This window comes from Podospora pseudoanserina, chromosome 6 (genome assembly GCF_035222485.1).
Source record: "Podospora pseudoanserina strain CBS 124.78 chromosome 6, whole genome shotgun sequence".
Classification (NCBI taxonomy): domain Eukaryota; kingdom Fungi; phylum Ascomycota; class Sordariomycetes; order Sordariales; family Podosporaceae; genus Podospora; species Podospora pseudoanserina.
This window is the reverse complement of record NC_085925.1, coordinates 199,905-216,590: the sequence shown is the minus strand read 5'-3', so window position 1 is coordinate 216,590 and position 16,686 is coordinate 199,905. Positions and strand designations below refer to the sequence as shown.

Below are 16,686 nucleotides of genomic sequence, written 5' to 3'. Positions count from 1 at the left end.
CCACTGGCATTTCCCTCTCCCTTCCCACCCGTCCTGTCATGGGTCAGGGCTCATCACTGTTCCCAGATAATGATGACAAACGAGGTTGGCTTGTGTGTCGTGGAAAGACCACTGGGAGACCTGCCTGTATTGCACAGTCTGCTGGCAGCCAGCCCTCTACCTCGGTCGCTAGTGTCCGCAGGCTTCCGACATTAAAGGAAAATAAAAATCCACCAGATATCAGTATCCCGGTGCAGCAAACAAATTAAACCCGCATCCCTCAAAATTGACACCACCCTATCATCGCACGTGCTGCTACAACGGCCGGTTCATCAGTTAAACGTATGTTGCACTTGTTTTGCAAATAGAGTGCCCAAAAGAAAATTTGCCGGATCCGAGAGGGACTTGTTTTTATGCCTCGGCGGCCTTGGCCTTCTTCTTCTGCTCCACCTTGAGCAGAAGGGCGCGGTTGATGTGTGGGAGAACACCACCGAAGGCGATGGTGGCACGAATCAGGGTATCGAGCTCTTCGTCACCACGGATCGCGAGCTGGAGATGGCGGGGAGTGATACGCTTGACCTTGAGATCCTTGGCAGCGTTCTAAATTCAAAGAGATAACAGTTAGCCCAGGCTCGAGGCGGACAGACGAGGAGGTGGGTTGAGATGGGACAACGTACTCCAGCAAGCTCGAGAACTTCGGCAGTCAAGTATTCCAGTACGGCAGTAACGTAGACAGCAGCCTTGGCGCCGACGCGCATCTTATTTTGGGTGTTTTGCTTCAAGAAGCGCTTCACACGGCCGCAGGGAAACTAAAGAATAGGGAGTTAGCATGCTGGCGTCAACTGCGAGGCGGGGGAACCCCCAAGAACAACAAAGAAATTGCCATAAGCATCAATGCAATGCGACAATGTCTGGCACCGGTTTTGATGGTAGACCTTGTGCCTGACCTGACAGCAGCGGGCAGGTAGGCGCAATGCATGCGCAGAGCACCACCGAGGTGGACAAGGTGGGCGCGACATTGGGCGATGGGGGAGGGCAAAAACAACAGCTAGGTCCGGAATGCGCGGCAGACGCGTGCTCATGATAGCTCACGGAGCAGGTCCCAATGCGGGCAGCGGGAGGGGGTCGACGACGAAATGGAAGAAAAAGAGGCCAGCTTCAGCGGGACGCGACATACCTGCAGACCGGCGCGTTGAGAATGGCTCTGCTGCTTCTTGGAACCCTCAATACCGGATGTCTTGCCACCAGAGCTCTTGCCGCCCGAGGACTTTCCTTTTCCGCCAGCCATGGTGATGATGAAGTGTTGTGATGTGCTGCGAGGCGCGGGGTGTGTGGTGTGCGGTGCAGATGGGTGGGCAAAAAAATAGGCGGTAGCGCTTTGATTGATGGGAGCTGTGTAATCGAAGAACAGGACAGGAATGGGAACAACAAGATCGTGGAGTTGGTGGATGGATTTGTTGTCGGGTGTTTTTCTCGCGACGGGTGTTGTTGACGAGTCGAAAAATCAAAAGCTCCCCCGGCCGTCGCTGATGATGCTTCTGATGTGTTGCTGGTTTGTTTGCTACCCCAGGTGCTGTAGCTGGCAGTGTTCAGCAGAAGCTCCCGCAAACTACAGCTACCAAGGTACCTAAGGTAATAAGCGAGCCTTGTGCACCTGACCCGCCCCTCCAGCCTTCTGTTTTGTGCACACCAGCTCTTTGTGCAAAGTTTGTTCCAGTGACTACCACCAGCTGCCAGCTGTCCGGCAGCTGACCGATCATTGAACGGCAAGTTCCGGGCATCTACCTCTTGGGAGGGGAAAAGGGGAAGCCTGTCTGCCTGTGCTGGACTGGCGAGAGAACAGCAGGGACTGCTCAAGACATTCCAGAGACACCACGGCATGAAATCTCCCGCGGTGTCCTACAGGTCGAGTCTGCAGAGAAGCGTTGGGTCGGGCTGGGTTGTGTGTCGCTCAGAGAACCTGGAGTATGTGTGCCTGGCTGTTTGCTAGCACTGGGCAGACACTCGCAAGGTTGACCGTTGAACCAACCATGCTGGTCAGTCAGGAGGGGTTAAAAAGACAAAGAGTCTCCAAGAAACATGTCAGGAGCACCATCTCGAGGTGTCTGCAACCTCTGCGAGGGTTGCGGCGGTGGTCGGAATGGCGGCTCAAACTTGGTCTGACTGTCGATTTGAGACGGGCATTGAAGACGTTGTGATGTGATGTCGTTGTTGATGGACCCACCATCCTACTTGCGCTCCAGCCACCTCCACGCCAAGAAAGCTGTGCACAGTCCCCGCCAGGCCGTGGCTGATCTCTGTGGTTGCCTCTTCCTTCTTGCCCCCTCACAGGTCCCTTCTGTTTGGTTTCATGATCGCTTCCTACTTCTGGACAGCTTGGTTATGCGACATTACGGGATGGGCCACATGGTACCTGACCATCGAGTTTGATGTTCCCCAAGTCAGCGCAACATGATGCTGGATTACCCGACCCGAGAAGGCTCACGTTGCGCCTACTTTTACACAGCAACAACGAATGCGGCCAAGGAGGTTTGTAAAGATCAGGACTAGTGTTCTTATCGGAAAATCAACAGCACTTGAGCAGCACCCTGAGAAAGGGCAATCACAACCAATCGACTGGGAGCAGACGACAACATGGCTGGAAACTTCAAGTCTGAGGTTGAAGTTCGGCAGACCCAATGCACCAGAGCCAATGATGCACCCCCCCGGCGGAGTTAAAAGGCACTGCCACGCTGCCATACATTCTGCCTTGATGGGTTGCACTCCCCCCTGTAGTTTGGGTCGAGGCTGGGCCGCAGAAACCCCCGGTCCCTTCCAAGCGGCTTCCCATACCCGCCAGCCAGTGCCTCTTCAGTTATTCCCATCTGTGGCGCATCAGCGGCAGCCCATGGAGGCCCGCCCCTGACCTCACCACGCTGGGTGCGAGCGGCATCCCACCACCGCCTTGCGCTTGCTGGATAGACAAGTTAAAATAGGAATAATGTCTGGGTTGTCGTTACGGGTTCCCCCCGTCGATGCCCGGGCAGACTGTGTGGTTGTGTTGCCAGATGCATATTAGCTGCAGCCGTGTCCTACCAGTTCCCAGTTCACACACAAACAACACAATCTGATATAGCACGACGACGTTGATTCCGACGAGGAAGCCCACATTCTACACCTGACCTATCGTTAACCAGACTCTACACTCCATAGGGCCCCGGCCCTTCACCTTTGCGTATAATGGAATCTTTCACCTCACCAGCAACACGAGCTGCAATCGCCACCCACGACGCATCTTCCGTCACAGCAGCAGCAATACCAGCACCAGCAAAGAATATCAGATCCGGTACAGATTCTTCAGTCAAGGAAACCCTCCCAGACCGGCCGCTTCGGGTAGGCTTTCAAGAGAATCAACCTATTCCCATTCGTACCATCAAGGACACCATCGCCGAGCGCCGTCAGCCGGAGAGGCGAGACTCATGTGAGAGGTTTCAGTTGAACTTCCAACAACGAAGGTCAAACACCGGCTGGTCTGTGGCCTCTGGATTAACTGCCGCTTCAACTGTCACCGACATCACCGAGCCCGAAAGTCCTGATGCCATTGACGAAGAAACGTTTGATGTTGAATCGGTGCTGGCATCATCACCTCCCTACCCTCACGGCTCTCCATCTCGCTCTATCGCTTGCTCTTCGTTACCGACAAAGCCTCTGGCTCCTATCGATACTGACAGATCCTCTTCATTTCGCCAACGCCAGCCAGTCAGTGACATTCCGCCATCACCTCGGAAAGTGCATTCAGATCGGCCACACCGGAGGAGTTCAGACTATATCACACATCCTCCACCTATCGAGAAACAAGCTGGATCGATTACGGATGACGCGACGAATCCAGACCTCAGGGCCGCTTGCGACATAGTTGGCAAGGAGGACGGCGATAACAACGAGCCGGCACAGCAACGGGATGAGTTATCTTCTGAAGCAGATGGAGGCAGTCCGTCCACATTGGACGGATTCCATTCCTCGGCAGATGAAAATACGCCAAATTCTCTGAGCGACGTAGAAGTGGACGACAACTCGGTGCAGAATTTCCTCGACAGAGCCCTCAAGCATGTATTTGGTGTCGAGCTCTGTGAACTGAGCCAAGGCACCGCGTCAGCGGCCTACCAATCGGTAAGTTACTGTCTCGACGAACTATCATATATTGTCCGGTCCGGTAGCCGGCATTTCGCCGACTCTGCCGTCCCGCCAGTGAACGAGGCAGCTCGCAGTCATGCAGGTTTCAACAGCACTCCTATCCAAGGCACGGCCGACACAACTGGCTATGGCGGCACATCAAGTGGCCAGAGCAGTCGTAAAAACCACAACAGGACGAAAAAAAGACTCAGTGGGGGCCTCGAAGGCGGAGAGGAAGAAAAAGACGGGGATGGCGACGAGGGAGATGATCGCCAGGGCGGTGGCGGTAAGCGACAAAGAATAACGGACCATGGTCACGGCCAAAACTTTAGCTGTCCGTTCCGCAAGAGAAACCCCATCAGATTCAACGTTCGAGACTTTCAGAGCTGCGCGGTACAGTCCTTCCCCGACATCCCTCAGCTCAAACGGCACATCAAGAACTTCCACCGACAAAACTCAATACCGCCGTTTATGTGTCCGCGATGCAAGGAGGACCTAGGAAGCCACCTGGACTTGGTCGCCCATTCGGCCGTAGAGATACATCTCATGTGTGAAGTACGGGATGTGCCATCAAGTCTGGAGCCCGAAGACGGCATCACGCCACAGGTGGAGGAGGTTCTCAATGGGAGAAAAGCAAACTCAAAGGTGGACTGTTGGGATACGCTCTGGGACGTGTTGTTTGGCACGGAGGAAGGGATCCCTGACCATAGTAAGCACCCACAACTACTCAATTTTGGTGTGATATAGTTACTAACGCCTGGTAAGATTTTGTGCCCCCTACAGAATTGGATGAGGTGCATGCCGAATTCAGGAAGCCGTCCTCCCGCGATGAACTCAGGCAGCGGCTTGCGACAGAGTTTCCTCTCCACGACCCAGACCTCCTGCTCAGCCTCTTCAACGAACACATCGACTCTGTTGTGGACACCTGCCGCTTACAGACAAGCCAACTCTCTGGGCGGCCAAGACGGACCCGCAACCAGGGCCCTCGACAGCCAACAGCAAGCCCTCAGCGGGCGAGAAGAGCTAGCCACACAGCACCTCTCCATTCGATTCAGAGCAGAGACACACTGGGGAGTAACGGCCAAAGCGGCGGGGCGTCCTCGACGCATGGCACCCCCATCAACAACGATTCGTCTTGGCCGAGTCCCAGCCAGCCGCCGTTGATGTCGTATGCGCCGTCACCGGGAGGCTATGGACAGGCCGTCAGTCCGGGAGGATTGAGTGACACCAATGTGGCATCCCTTCTCCCGGCACAAGTATCAAGGCGTCAGCTTGGTATCGCTGTGCCGGCTCCGACAGCGCGGCAGGTACAGCGGCCAACATTTGGCGCGCCGCTTCTGGGGACCTCCGGAGGAACAGATGGGAGTGCCTCCCACCATATGCGGGTGCCTTCGGGGGACTCGGGGATCAGCTTCGACACGGCTGCGGCAGCCGGCTATCTCTTGCGGCAGCAGCCGGGTGTCAATCTTGTCCCGAACCACTTTTTTGGCAGCACGAATCTTCCAGTGCGGCAGCAATTCCAACATGGCATCAGACGCGCAGGTGGTTTCCAGGGAGGCAGCGCAAACACACTTAGCCTTGATATGAACCAGGTGTATCAGCAGCAGCAGGGGCCATACCAGCATCACATGCAGCATGCGCATGCGCAACAGCTACAGCTACAGCCCCAGCAGCTGCAGATGCCGGGACAGGGGAAGTCGCCCATCAGCCCGCACTCGGCCATGACGGTGACAGCTTCATCGCCAGGAGGGTTCTTTGGAAGTTATGAGCTGGGGCCAGGTCAGACAAACCTGGGACAACAGTATCCGCATTAACAGTGATAGGAGTTTGGGAATAAGGTATTTGGATGTCATGTAGAAAATGTAGGAAATGCGGAGTAGAAAGGCCAATCCAAGAAGATCTCTGTACTTTTGCCACTTGCTTCTGTGTAACGTACGGGTGTCGGGGTGTTTGGTGTTTTGGTGTCAACCTGGGCTGGCAGGCTGTCTCAGTGGGCGGATATGCCAAGTGTTCAGCCCAAAGCCCCACCTGCCCCGTGGTCCCACTTTTCTGGCTTTCATTGATGTCCTGCCTCAGTGCCGCCCGCCTGCCTGCTTGCCTGATTTAACACCCCTCACTCATAAACAAAACATTCCATTTGTAGCGCCCTTTGGGGCCACCCATGAATCTTGATTCATTTTGGATTCTTTTGTTTTTGGGGGCATCTGGGAACGTCGAAGCACTCTCACACTTGCCCGAGACGGGATGGCCACAACAGCTACGTCTGATGTGGGGCCTGGAGCTGGAGCTCCCTTCTCATCCATCATCACGACGGTCCGACGCTCGCTGACGTCTCTCGCCAACAAGGGAAAACAGCACGCCAGAAAGCCCGAGGATGGACATGCTCAAATCACTCGTCTCATCGCCATCCAACCCAAACCAAACTCTCCCCCTCACCCTCCAGATAGTCAAGCATCGGCCGGCAAAGACAGTCATGAGAAACCTCCGCTCCACCTGCTGGCCCTGCCCACTGAGCTGCTGAACAACATTCTGCGCCATCTGAACTTTGTGTCTATCCTGGAGCTCCGAAAGACATGTCGCTTTTTCCACACCCTCGCTTCACCTCCCCAGCTGCGCATCCTCTTTGGCCGCGAGCAACTGACGACCCTCCTCCTTCAGCATTGCAAGACGTGCCTGGTGCATGACCCCTTCCGCTCTAACCTGCTCTCTTGTAGTCACGAGGATGAGGGGTGGCCTTTGGCATCCCAGTGCGTCGACTGCGCCTTGGTGGCCAACGATGAGAGATTAAAGATTGGGAAGAGGGTGAAATTGGGCACCGAGGACGTGGTTCAGATATGCCGTTGGTGTGGAAGACCGATACGGAATCACGAAGGCGTGGCCGGGCCTCCCGATCCAAACAGTCCAGGAACCAGGAGAGATGGCCGTCCTTTTCACAAGGGCAACTGTTATCGTAGCTACAACAACAGCCTCTTGTTTTTCTTCATACTGGGCTGGGTTCAACTAACCCTCGGCATCACGGGAGCCGGGCTGAGCTGGCGGTACTGGAGAGGGGCAGTCATGGTTTTTGCACCGTCCGTCGCGTCGTTTATGCTGCTGTGGATCGTCATGGGCTTCCTGTTTTTCCGAGGCAGCAGGAAGCGGGCATACCGATACACCCTCTTGTTGGAGCTTGCCATCTTGGGGTGCTGGATCCCGCCCGTTTACTACATCAGCATGCAGATCGTGAACCACCCAGAGAGGGACGTTGATGCGGCAATGCAGGCGGCGCTGGCCTTGTTTGGGTTGAACTTGTAAGTTTTGATCCCACCAACCCTGAAAACAGCTTGGTTTGCTAATGGTGAGTGACACTCCAGAGTGTTTCGATTATTCAACGTCATGGGCAATGTCGTGATTGTGTTTTCGACCCCAGATCTGACACCAAGAAAAAAGCCAAACGCTGGATTGTTCAAAAGAGCCATTTATAAGCTCATGCTGTGGTCGGTTGCGTGGACATACCCTCCAAGTGTGGAGCATAGGCTTTCATCTGAGTGATATGAAGCCAACGGATCGAAATGTTTTCATGACGAGCATGAATATGAAACCCCCATGGATGGGACAGCTATTTCTATAAGAATATAATTATGCTTCCGGCCTTTGAACCTATCACCCCATGAATTCTGTCCGACTTTAGATGATAATATCACGGTGCTGCTGAGTTGTTTTCCAAACTTGTATTTGAAAAGAACAGACTACCTACTTTAACTCGCGGAATATATCAAACTAAACAATCATTGCTCTCAAGGGCGTTGAGCTCTTGTAGCAACGCCGACACCGCCACAATCCGAAAGCTCACGATATCATCAGATGAGCCTCGGTGCCAGGCTTGCCTACCTCGAGGTTCCTTTACCACCAGTCCAGCGTGCACACACGCCAGACACAGCTCCAGGGCACCAGGCCCTTTGTGCATGGTCGTCATAACCAACTTGGACACACGCTCAAACTCGTCCTTCATCTTGATGGACCTGTCGCGTTGGCGGCGGCTTGCAGGCCCGGTCTTGCTGACAATAAATCCCGAAAACACTTCCGTCTCACGAAGGGGCTTGAATGGATAGTCGGAATAATTCACCATGATGTCGTACATGGCATCCTCATACCTGTAGAAATCAGTTAGCATATCATGTACGCAGGGAAGAAAAATACTGACGTATGGCGAACTCCATGCGCCTCGTCCAAGCGGTTCCGCCACATGCAGTTGACCTTTGAAGCCGCTGCCACGCGCTGTTCCAGGACCACCAGCATCTGGCGCCAGAATGCATTGTCATTGGGGCTCAAACGTGGCAGTTGTATGTCTTGGTGCCATATCTTTTCCTCGTCGACGGCATCGTATAATTGCCCTAGGATCTTGTCACTGCGGTAATAGCTATGACGCGGCCCATCCTGATCGGCCTCGTCGTCGTCATCATCCTCATCACCTCCCTGTTCATCAAGCAACTCAACATCTACTTTTTCTTGGACGAGCACTTGGGACCCTGCGGCAAGACTGAGATACACGTCAGCACAACCTGTTCATGTAGGCAGACATCGAGACAGTTTTGGTGATGCACGCACAAATGAGGTCGTCCTTGTTTGGGGGTTTTGGGAAGCTCGCGAAGATTGACCGCCCTCCCCGTCTTGGAAAAGTCCACGGCCTGGGAATGGAGTTCGGCCAGTTTAACGCAGTCGCTATCACGCGTGCCTTGCGGTGCGAGGTCTGCAAGTATCATGTGCCGTGTTGCGATCACCCCCAAGCAATCCTGGCTGATAAAGTCGACAAAGAAATCAATCATATCAGCTGCTTCCACCTTTCTGCTAAGCTCCACGATCGGTAGGCGTGGGTAGTCGGCTGGTGAAAATGACCTGACTTGGCTCACAATTGCCTCATCCCAGATTATGTTGTAGATATCCCCGTCGAGGTCTCCCCCCGAGAGCATGCTGGGCAGATCTCTGCCCCCCCGCTGGCTGAACACGACACAGTTGCGTAGCTCCAGGAGAGGATGGCCTTCGGGAGGGATGACGTGGTGGGCGAGCTGGATGTCGCCGGGGTGCAGTGCCGGGGATCTGGTTATTACAACCTTTTGACACTCTGGAGGCTCGTGGTACCGACCTTGCATGGTGTCAAAGCTCACATACACCTGGCCTTCCTGCAAAAAACCCGTCTCATCCATGACACCAAACAGAGTGATACCTTTGGGGACAGGGATGCGTGCCTTGTGTTTGATCAACTTGATCTCCTTCAGCAGGGCCATCTCCACCACACTGCGAAGAAACGGATCTTGGCGGTAGTCAACCCCCATGGCCTCGGTCTGCCGGAGGAGGTGTGGGAGACGAATGCTCTCCCCGATGTCCTTCATGGTCAGGAAGCTGGCCGTACTGGAAACGGTCCTCGTGATGGCACGTAGATGGTTGACTTCCTTTCTCTGCAGCTCCAAAAACCACCAGGGTGGTGCGTCCATATCTTCCAGTATCTTGATCATTTGGCAGTTCAGCATCATTGGTATTGGCTTGGAAGCCATGTCGCAGATGTCCAGGTTTGCTTCGTCGGGTGACTCGAACTTTTTCATGGACGGCCGGATACAGATCTGACTGCCCTCGAGCTCCGTGTCCAGAGAAAGCATTCCTTTGGCCCCGGCCCATCGGATCTGGAAACAGGTCGGCTTGCCCTTGGATTCAGGGATAGCATCATGGATTGCCTCTGCTGCCTGGGGTGAAAGCACCCCCACCCCGTCGGAAAACACCCTGCCATTTCTTTCCACATCCTGGATTTCGCTTGTTTGGACCCCATTGTCTACAAGGGACACGGAGTATGGCGTTTCAGTAAACGCTTGACCAATCCTAGCAGCACAGCGAGCCGGTGATCTAATGGGCGCAAAGTCGCCCAGCTGCTCGATGATGTGTTCGGGGATTTGCAATTTACCCTCGTGGTAGAACGGGGCTGAGAACCACAGTGAATGGGCTCTCAACGAAGAGTGGGAAAAGCCCAGAAACTTGTATTGCCTGCCGGCGACTGTAATTCCTTTGCATAGTATTGACTTGAACCGACTGTAAACAGTGTCAAGTGAGATGGTGGGGTTGAAGAGCAAATCCTCGCCGTTCTCATCGCAGAGTTGGACTCGGAAAAAGAAGTCGGCCTTGCCGTCAAATTTTCTGAGGATCCTATTTTTAGTCTCCAGCTCTGGCCCGTGGAGGGTTATACGCATGGGAGAGATTGAAACCCGACAGATGCGTGTCGAATTTTCATTGTCGTTGAACAGCTCCGCCCTCATGAGCTGGGCTTCGTGGACTTGTCTTTCTGCGACATCGAGGCTTTCCATGATCCCATCTACTTCGAACTGTCTTGGATTGCTCTCAGGTGCCGGGTAGTCGATCCAGTCGAAAAGCTTCCTGAAGGCGTCAATCGAGATGTTGGAACGGCCGAGAAGTTCTCTAGCCAGGGCCTGCACCGTTGTTGGATGAAGATAACTACAAGATGTCAGTCACTGCCTATGTGCACAACCGTATAGCCGGCGCCAGTTCCACACACCAGTTATAGACAAGAGCTTGGAGCAAAAATAAAATACCGAATGGCAAGTCATTACTTGTCGTGTACGAGTCAAGCTGGTTGTTGAGACGAGTCAGAGCTTCACTAAAGCGGCCCAGCCTCGGGAGGTCAGATGCATGATAGAATTTGATACCAGCTCGCGTGACCTGATAGGGCTCCTTCTCTGTAATGTTCCACATCTCTTTGTGAAAGTGTTCGCCGGCGCCATGTGTGCCAATGGATGCTGCGGTGATTTGGAAGTGATAGACGAGACAAAATGCGGAAATATTGCTGTGGCCATCGTCAATAGCAGTAAGTCGCTGTCGTGACTCGGGCTTTGCCTGTTGACGAGAAAATATATCTGCGAATATGCTAAAATCAAGATGAATAGAACCAAGGCCATCGAGCTCTATTACGTCTGACTTCTCAGGCGACCGTTTGGCTAGGATAATAGGTGGTCGTGACAGGGTAACAGACGCTCTGCCGCTCTCCGACCAGACCAGTTGAACGATGGCATTGCGTGGGATGCGGACATCGATGCCTCTATCTGTCAGTTTGAAGATGAGATGCCGCTTGGTAAAGCGAACCAAGCAGCCCTCCTGAGCATCCCACTCCGAAACAAACGAGAACCTTCCATCGACGAATGTGTGCAAGCCACAGCTTAGACATGAAGCCTGGAGCGGTTCTGACTTTGGCCGGGGCTGGACATGGGGCTTTGACTTGCGTCTCTGACGTTCGTCTATCGCATTCCTGATCACCTTCAATGTCGTTTGATCGGGTCCCTTGTTGCTCAACCGACAGCGAACAGCATGGCCCAGCATCGACAAGGGCTTTCCGTGAGGGCCATAGATTGATAGGAAGCGGTTCCCATCACTCGGCTCGAGAAATGTGATGTTGGCGTACCTTTTGTTACGTGTCTTTTCACAAAGGTAATCGACAATACCAAGGCTGTTGAGGATTGGTTCAATGAGGCGCTGAAATGACTTGAAAGTCAAATCCACGGGAATGTTTGGTATATGGATCTCCATTGCAATTGCTGGTTCACTGAGCAGATGAAAGATGAGAAGAAAGGGAGAAAATGAGAAATGCATTGAGCAGCAATGGCTTGCGACCTCGAACTTTTACACGGATAGCTGCTGCCCATGGCCCAATGACCTCGAGTTGTTTGCTTTCACTGGATGTCCAAGTGTGCAGCTCCTCCTCCCAGGCAACTGCATATGCACTGAGGCCGACAGCAGATGGTTTTGCTATCCCTTCGCCACGCCACAAACAAAAGAATGAAGACCAATATGATGGATAACGGCCCTGAAAGATAGTTAATGGGGCCAAATACACACAACATTATGCCTTTTAAAGTTGGATAAGAGAAATCCAAAGATACTTAATTGAGAGGGATCTAAAGATATCTAATCCAGAAAAGTTTCAAGGCGAGAGAAATTTGAAAATAGTCGAGAGGCATCTTCTTTACAGCAAGTATTTGGGGCTGTGCTTCCACGTAGACAAGAGATCGTGGAGTTCGGTTGTCTGTTTGAAGCAGTGGGCCAAAAGTGGTATTGTGCTGCTCTCATTGGCTCATGCAAGTCGGCGCTTTTTTTTGACATCCGCAGTGGAATTTTCTGTTGGTGTTGATAGTGACCTGGTCGTTCATCAGATGTTGACTGGTGATGGCATGCTTCTGACTGAGGTTATTCCCATTCCCACTGACGACTGCTGCCAAAGCATTGGCACATCCCAGCATGGCACAAAACACGCTATAAAACTGATCAACGAACCAGCAACTCGACCTCTCGATTACCACACCCTTCTGCTTTCCCTCTCCCTCGGCTCTTCCATTCAATCCCGATTCAGCATGAAGTCGTAATGGTTGCAATCATGGCCCGCAATAGTTGGGGCAAAGAGCCCACCCCTGATCTCCACCCCGCCTTTCCACCTACTCCAAACCCCGCCCTCGGTTTCTTCCACCCAGCCGGGCTGCCCTTCTCGCATGGGAAAGATGGGGGCTGTGGAAAGGCCAGCCAGTTAAACAAGCGCCACGGCCTGGCTGAATTGGATATGCCGGAAGCCATGCACGCGTTGTTGTATCATCCGCCTCCCCTACCCATCAACCCCAGTGGAGGTCACAGTCTGACCATATGAACCCCGCTCCCATCCACACTCATCTACCTTTCCCGCCCCTCCTTCACAGCCTCCTGGTTTCCCCTCCCTCTTCTCCTTCCCTCTCCTTTTGTGTTTTTTAGTGAACCCCGAAGCGTCCCAGGAACTACTTCTCAGCCAGCCCTCACAGACACAGTAACATGGCGCCTTTCCGTGCAGAACATATGGGCTCGCTCCTGCGGCCTCAGGAGCTCCTCGACGTGCGAGAGGCCATCCGCGAGAAGGGGCTCAGTGAGGAGCAGGCTGGCCTTCCTGCCGTCGAGGAGAAGGCGGTCGGGCATGTGGTCAAGCTTCAGCAAGACCTTGGCTTCAAGGCTGTCACGAGTGGTGAATACAACCGCACTAGGTTTTGGGGTCTCATGTGGGACGAGTTTGAGGGCACTATCCGTCTGCAGGACGCCGAGGCATCCATGTTCCGTCTCTATCACCCAGACGTCGTCAGCTTGATCGAGCGAGACCGCAAGGTCATGCCGGGAGACTCGGTCATTGCCGGCTCAAAGCTGTCTTACAACCCAGCAAAGTCGGTCTCTAACCTCCATGAGCTCCGCCTGGTCCAAAAGTTTGTGCCCGAGAGCGAGTGGGGCAACATCAAGCTCACAATGATCACTCCTGCCTGGTAAGTTTCTTTTGGGGTGCGTTGGTGTTACTAGGAAATGGACGACTGACAGACGTGTTCAGGTTCCACATGAGATATAAGCAAGGCCGAGCCTACACCAAAGAGGCGTACGCTAACGATGCCGAGTACTTTGATGACGTTGCAAAGGTGTACCAGGCCGAGCTTGGTGTTCTGTACAAGGCTGGCCTCAGAAATGTCCAGTTTGACGACCCTGGCCTTGCTTGTGAGTTTCCCTCCAGTCTTCGACACATGCCCAAAGACTAACAATGCTGGGATGTATGTAGACTTTTGCTCCGACAAGTTCCGTCAAGGATGGGAGGAGGACAAGGACAACATTGGCACGGTGGATGATCTTTTGGACGCTTACATCAAGCTCTACAACGACTCCATCAGCAAGCTCCCCGCTGACTTTCACACCGGTGTGCATCTCTGCCGAGGCAACTTTATTGGCGGCCGCCACTTTGCCGAGGGCGCCTATGATATCATTGCCCAGAAGTTGTTCACCGATCTCAAGGTCAACACTTTTTACCTCGAGTACGACACCGAACGTGCTGGCGGGTTTGAGCCTCTGAAGTACCTCCCCAAGGATCGACATGTGGTCATTGGTGCCATCAGCACCAAGCTGCGTGATCTGGAAGATAAGGAGGAAATCAAAAAGCGCATCTACAAGGCCGCCGACTTCGTGGCTGCAGGCAGTGGACAGACACGTGAGGAGGCTCTTAAGCGCATTGCCCTGAGCCCTCAGTGCGGCTTCAGTACCCATGAGACAGGCTACCCCCTCAGCGAGGAGGACGAGAAGAAGAAGTTGGCACTTGTTCGCCAGATTGCTGATGAGATTTGGGGAGAAGCGTAAGATGGTGCACGGCGTGTGCTTTTTTAACAGTGTACACAATGCAAGGGAAGGTGGGATCGAGCAGGCGTACTGACGGGGCCATTTTTGGTTTTTGAACTCACGGTTGAGCCAACTAGGTGCCTGGGTTGGTTCGAGGGCTTTGCATCTTCAACATTGGGGCAGCCGGGAATGGAAGCATAGGGCTGCGAGCATCGGGTTTGGCAAACAAAACACAATGGGGCAGACAAAAGCCCCGGTCGGTTGGTCAGTCGTGGATATCAACATCCATTGGGTCATATGATTGTAGTCTAGTGTATTCTGAGGTCATACAGAAGTAAGCGTAAAACAAAATGGCCATTTCTTATCATCAACCCCCTTTTCAAACCCTTTTCTTTTTTCCTCAAGGCACTTGGCCGTCAGTCATCCTGGAAGCTGCAGCCCCACCCACCCAAGTGCAAAAACAGCTGCAGCGGAAAAACGCTTTGCCTCAGTATTTTTTGGAACCCCGGGAACAAGAGCCGAGAGCAGCAAACTCCACTTTCTCTGTTCGCGTTCCGTTTTGACTGCCGAAACTGTGAGTGAGCGAGGATGTGATTGAGTCGGGTCAACGTCACGCTTGGCACATACTTTAAGCATTTGGTGACTGACATATATCGATCGTCCTTTTCAATTCAACTTTGCACCGTCAGCATCACCTCACTTGTTGTTCTGCATTTTCAACAGACAAAATGTCCAATCCCGGCCTCTTGTACGTCACCATGGAGCCTCGTCGCCACGACGAGGAGTTCCTCAACCAGTTCCATGAGTGGTACCAAAACGAGCACGGCCCGACCCGGCTCCGGCTGCCGCATATTTTCCCGAATGGTTTCCGCTACCGGGCCACCGACTCTCTGAAGCCCGAGTTCCTGGCCATTTACGACGTCACCGAAATGCGCCATTTGGAAACACCCGTCTACACGCAGCTGAGGGGGAACAGAACCAAGCGGGAAGGCGAGACCATTGGCCAAGTGGACGTCGACAGGAGATTTTTCGACCTGCTGGGAGAACAGGCCAAGGAGGGCTTCACCAAGATTGAGGACTTGAGCGATCGGGAGGCCGAGGGACAGGTCTTGATCGCCGTCGAGGTTGAAGTCAAGGGCGGGGAGCAAGGGGAGAAGGAGATCACCAAGTGGTACCAGGAGGAGCACATTCCCATGTTGAGCAAGATTCCGGGCTGGCTGAGGAGCAGGGTTTGCCGGACTCCCTCCTTGATCGAGGGAGGTGACAAGGTCAGAATTGTGACGCTGCATGAATATGAAAAGGTGAATGGGCTGGGAGGGGAGGAGCACAAGGCGTCCATGGACACCAAGTGGCGGACTGAGGTGTTTGACAAGTGGATCACGGCCAAGCACAGGCGGACGTATGAGCTGTTCTACGTGTTTGGACCGGGCCCAAGAGAACTGGAGACACTGAGCAAGCTCCCCGAGAGCAAGGGTTTCAAGTGGGAAGACGGCAAGATTGAGACGGTTCCTGGGAAGGATACGGCGGCTGTGAATGCCTATGTGTATGCCAAGGATGGGCTCACGATCCGCTACCGGTTGGAGGGCAACGTCTCGCCCAAGGCCCCCACCGTGGCATTCAGCAACTCTCTGTTGACGGACTACCACATGTGGGATGAGTTGGTGGCCATTCTGAAGGCTGCGCGTCCCGACTTGCGCATCCTGAGATATGACACCCGCGGCAGACATGAGATTCCCTTGCCTCCTGTTCCGGCGACGTTGGACATGCTTGCCGACGACCTTCAGACTCTTCTCAAGGGCCTCAGGATTGAAAAGCTGCATGCTTTGGTCGGCGTCTCTATGGGCGGTGCCACCACGCTCAAGTTTGCGCTCAAGTACCCCGAGCTGGTGGACAGGATCGTGGCCTGCGACTTCAACGTTGCCAGCTCTGATGCCAACACAGCTGCCTGGAAGGACCGCATTGTGGTGGCTGAGAAGAACATCCGGGACCTAGCCGGTGTGACGGTGGAGAGATGGTTCCATCCTCACACCATGACTGAGAAGCCCGAGATTGCCAAGTGGATGACTGACATGGTGGCGGGAAACAACGTCGAGGGCTTCAAGTACAGCTGCCAGGCACTCTGGGGCTACAACATGAGAGAGGAAATGAAGGGATGCAAGGTCAACACTCTCTTCGTTGTGGGCGATGGCGATGGCAAGGGCGCTCTGGTTAAGGCTATGGAGGGTTTCAAGGCCAATCTCGGCGAGATGGGGGCGGAGCTCAAGATTGTTCCCAACGCCGGGCATTTGCCCATGTCCGAGGCGGCGAGCGACTTCTGGGAGGCCATCAACGAATTTCTTTGAAACCGTCCGTGTCTACAAAAATAAGTAGCGATATAAAATAGATTTGTCGTCGGCGGCTCACAATGCTCACAATGCT

At 53.8% G+C, this 16,686-nt stretch overlaps 6 protein-coding genes across 6 annotated transcripts; 4 read left to right on the top strand and 2 right to left on the bottom strand.

Annotated features, from left to right (window-relative positions):
• Positions 1–390: 390 nt before the first annotated feature.
• On the bottom strand, positions 391–2,644 carry HTZ1 (histone H2A.Z; the record flags this gene model as incomplete). The annotated part of the gene is made up of 3 exons (XM_062949650.1): positions 1,157–2,644; positions 657–788; positions 391–579 (listed from the first exon to the last, which is right to left on the bottom strand). The coding sequence occupies exons 1-3, from the start codon at positions 1,265–1,267 to the stop codon at positions 391–393; spliced, it is 432 nt and encodes a 143-aa protein (XP_062797068.1). The 5' UTR covers positions 1,268–2,644.
• QC764_611710 (uncharacterized protein) lies at positions 1,246–6,044 on the top strand. The gene is made up of 2 exons (XM_062949649.1): positions 1,246–4,840; positions 4,897–6,044. The coding sequence occupies exons 1-2, from the start codon at positions 3,199–3,201 to the stop codon at positions 5,943–5,945; spliced, it is 2,691 nt and encodes an 896-aa protein (XP_062797067.1). The 5' UTR covers positions 1,246–3,198; the 3' UTR covers positions 5,946–6,044.
• Positions 6,045–6,145: 101 nt separating this feature from the next.
• On the top strand, positions 6,146–7,781 carry QC764_611700 (uncharacterized protein). The gene is made up of 2 exons (XM_062949648.1): positions 6,146–7,421; positions 7,485–7,781. The coding sequence occupies exons 1-2, from the start codon at positions 6,376–6,378 to the stop codon at positions 7,660–7,662; spliced, it is 1,224 nt and encodes a 407-aa protein (XP_062797066.1). The 5' UTR covers positions 6,146–6,375; the 3' UTR covers positions 7,663–7,781.
• On the bottom strand, positions 7,718–12,410 carry QC764_611690 (uncharacterized protein). The gene is made up of 4 exons (XM_062949647.1): positions 10,670–12,410; positions 8,719–10,608; positions 8,315–8,650; positions 7,718–8,264 (listed from the first exon to the last, which is right to left on the bottom strand). The coding sequence occupies exons 1-4, from the start codon at positions 11,755–11,757 to the stop codon at positions 7,886–7,888; spliced, it is 3,693 nt and encodes a 1,230-aa protein (XP_062797065.1). The 5' UTR covers positions 11,758–12,410; the 3' UTR covers positions 7,718–7,885.
• QC764_611680 (uncharacterized protein) lies at positions 12,081–14,655 on the top strand. Its single transcript, XM_062949646.1, has 3 exons — positions 12,081–13,436; positions 13,499–13,659; positions 13,721–14,655. The coding sequence occupies exons 1-3, from the start codon at positions 12,961–12,963 to the stop codon at positions 14,287–14,289; spliced, it is 1,206 nt and encodes a 401-aa protein (XP_062797064.1). The 5' UTR covers positions 12,081–12,960; the 3' UTR covers positions 14,290–14,655.
• Positions 14,656–14,996: 341 nt separating this feature from the next.
• Positions 14,997–16,610, top strand: QC764_611670 (uncharacterized protein; the record flags this gene model as incomplete). The annotated part of the gene is made up of 1 exon (XM_062949645.1): positions 14,997–16,610. The coding sequence occupies one exon, from the start codon at positions 14,997–14,999 to the stop codon at positions 16,608–16,610; it is 1,614 nt and encodes a 537-aa protein (XP_062797063.1).
• Positions 16,611–16,686: the final 76 nt, after the last annotated feature.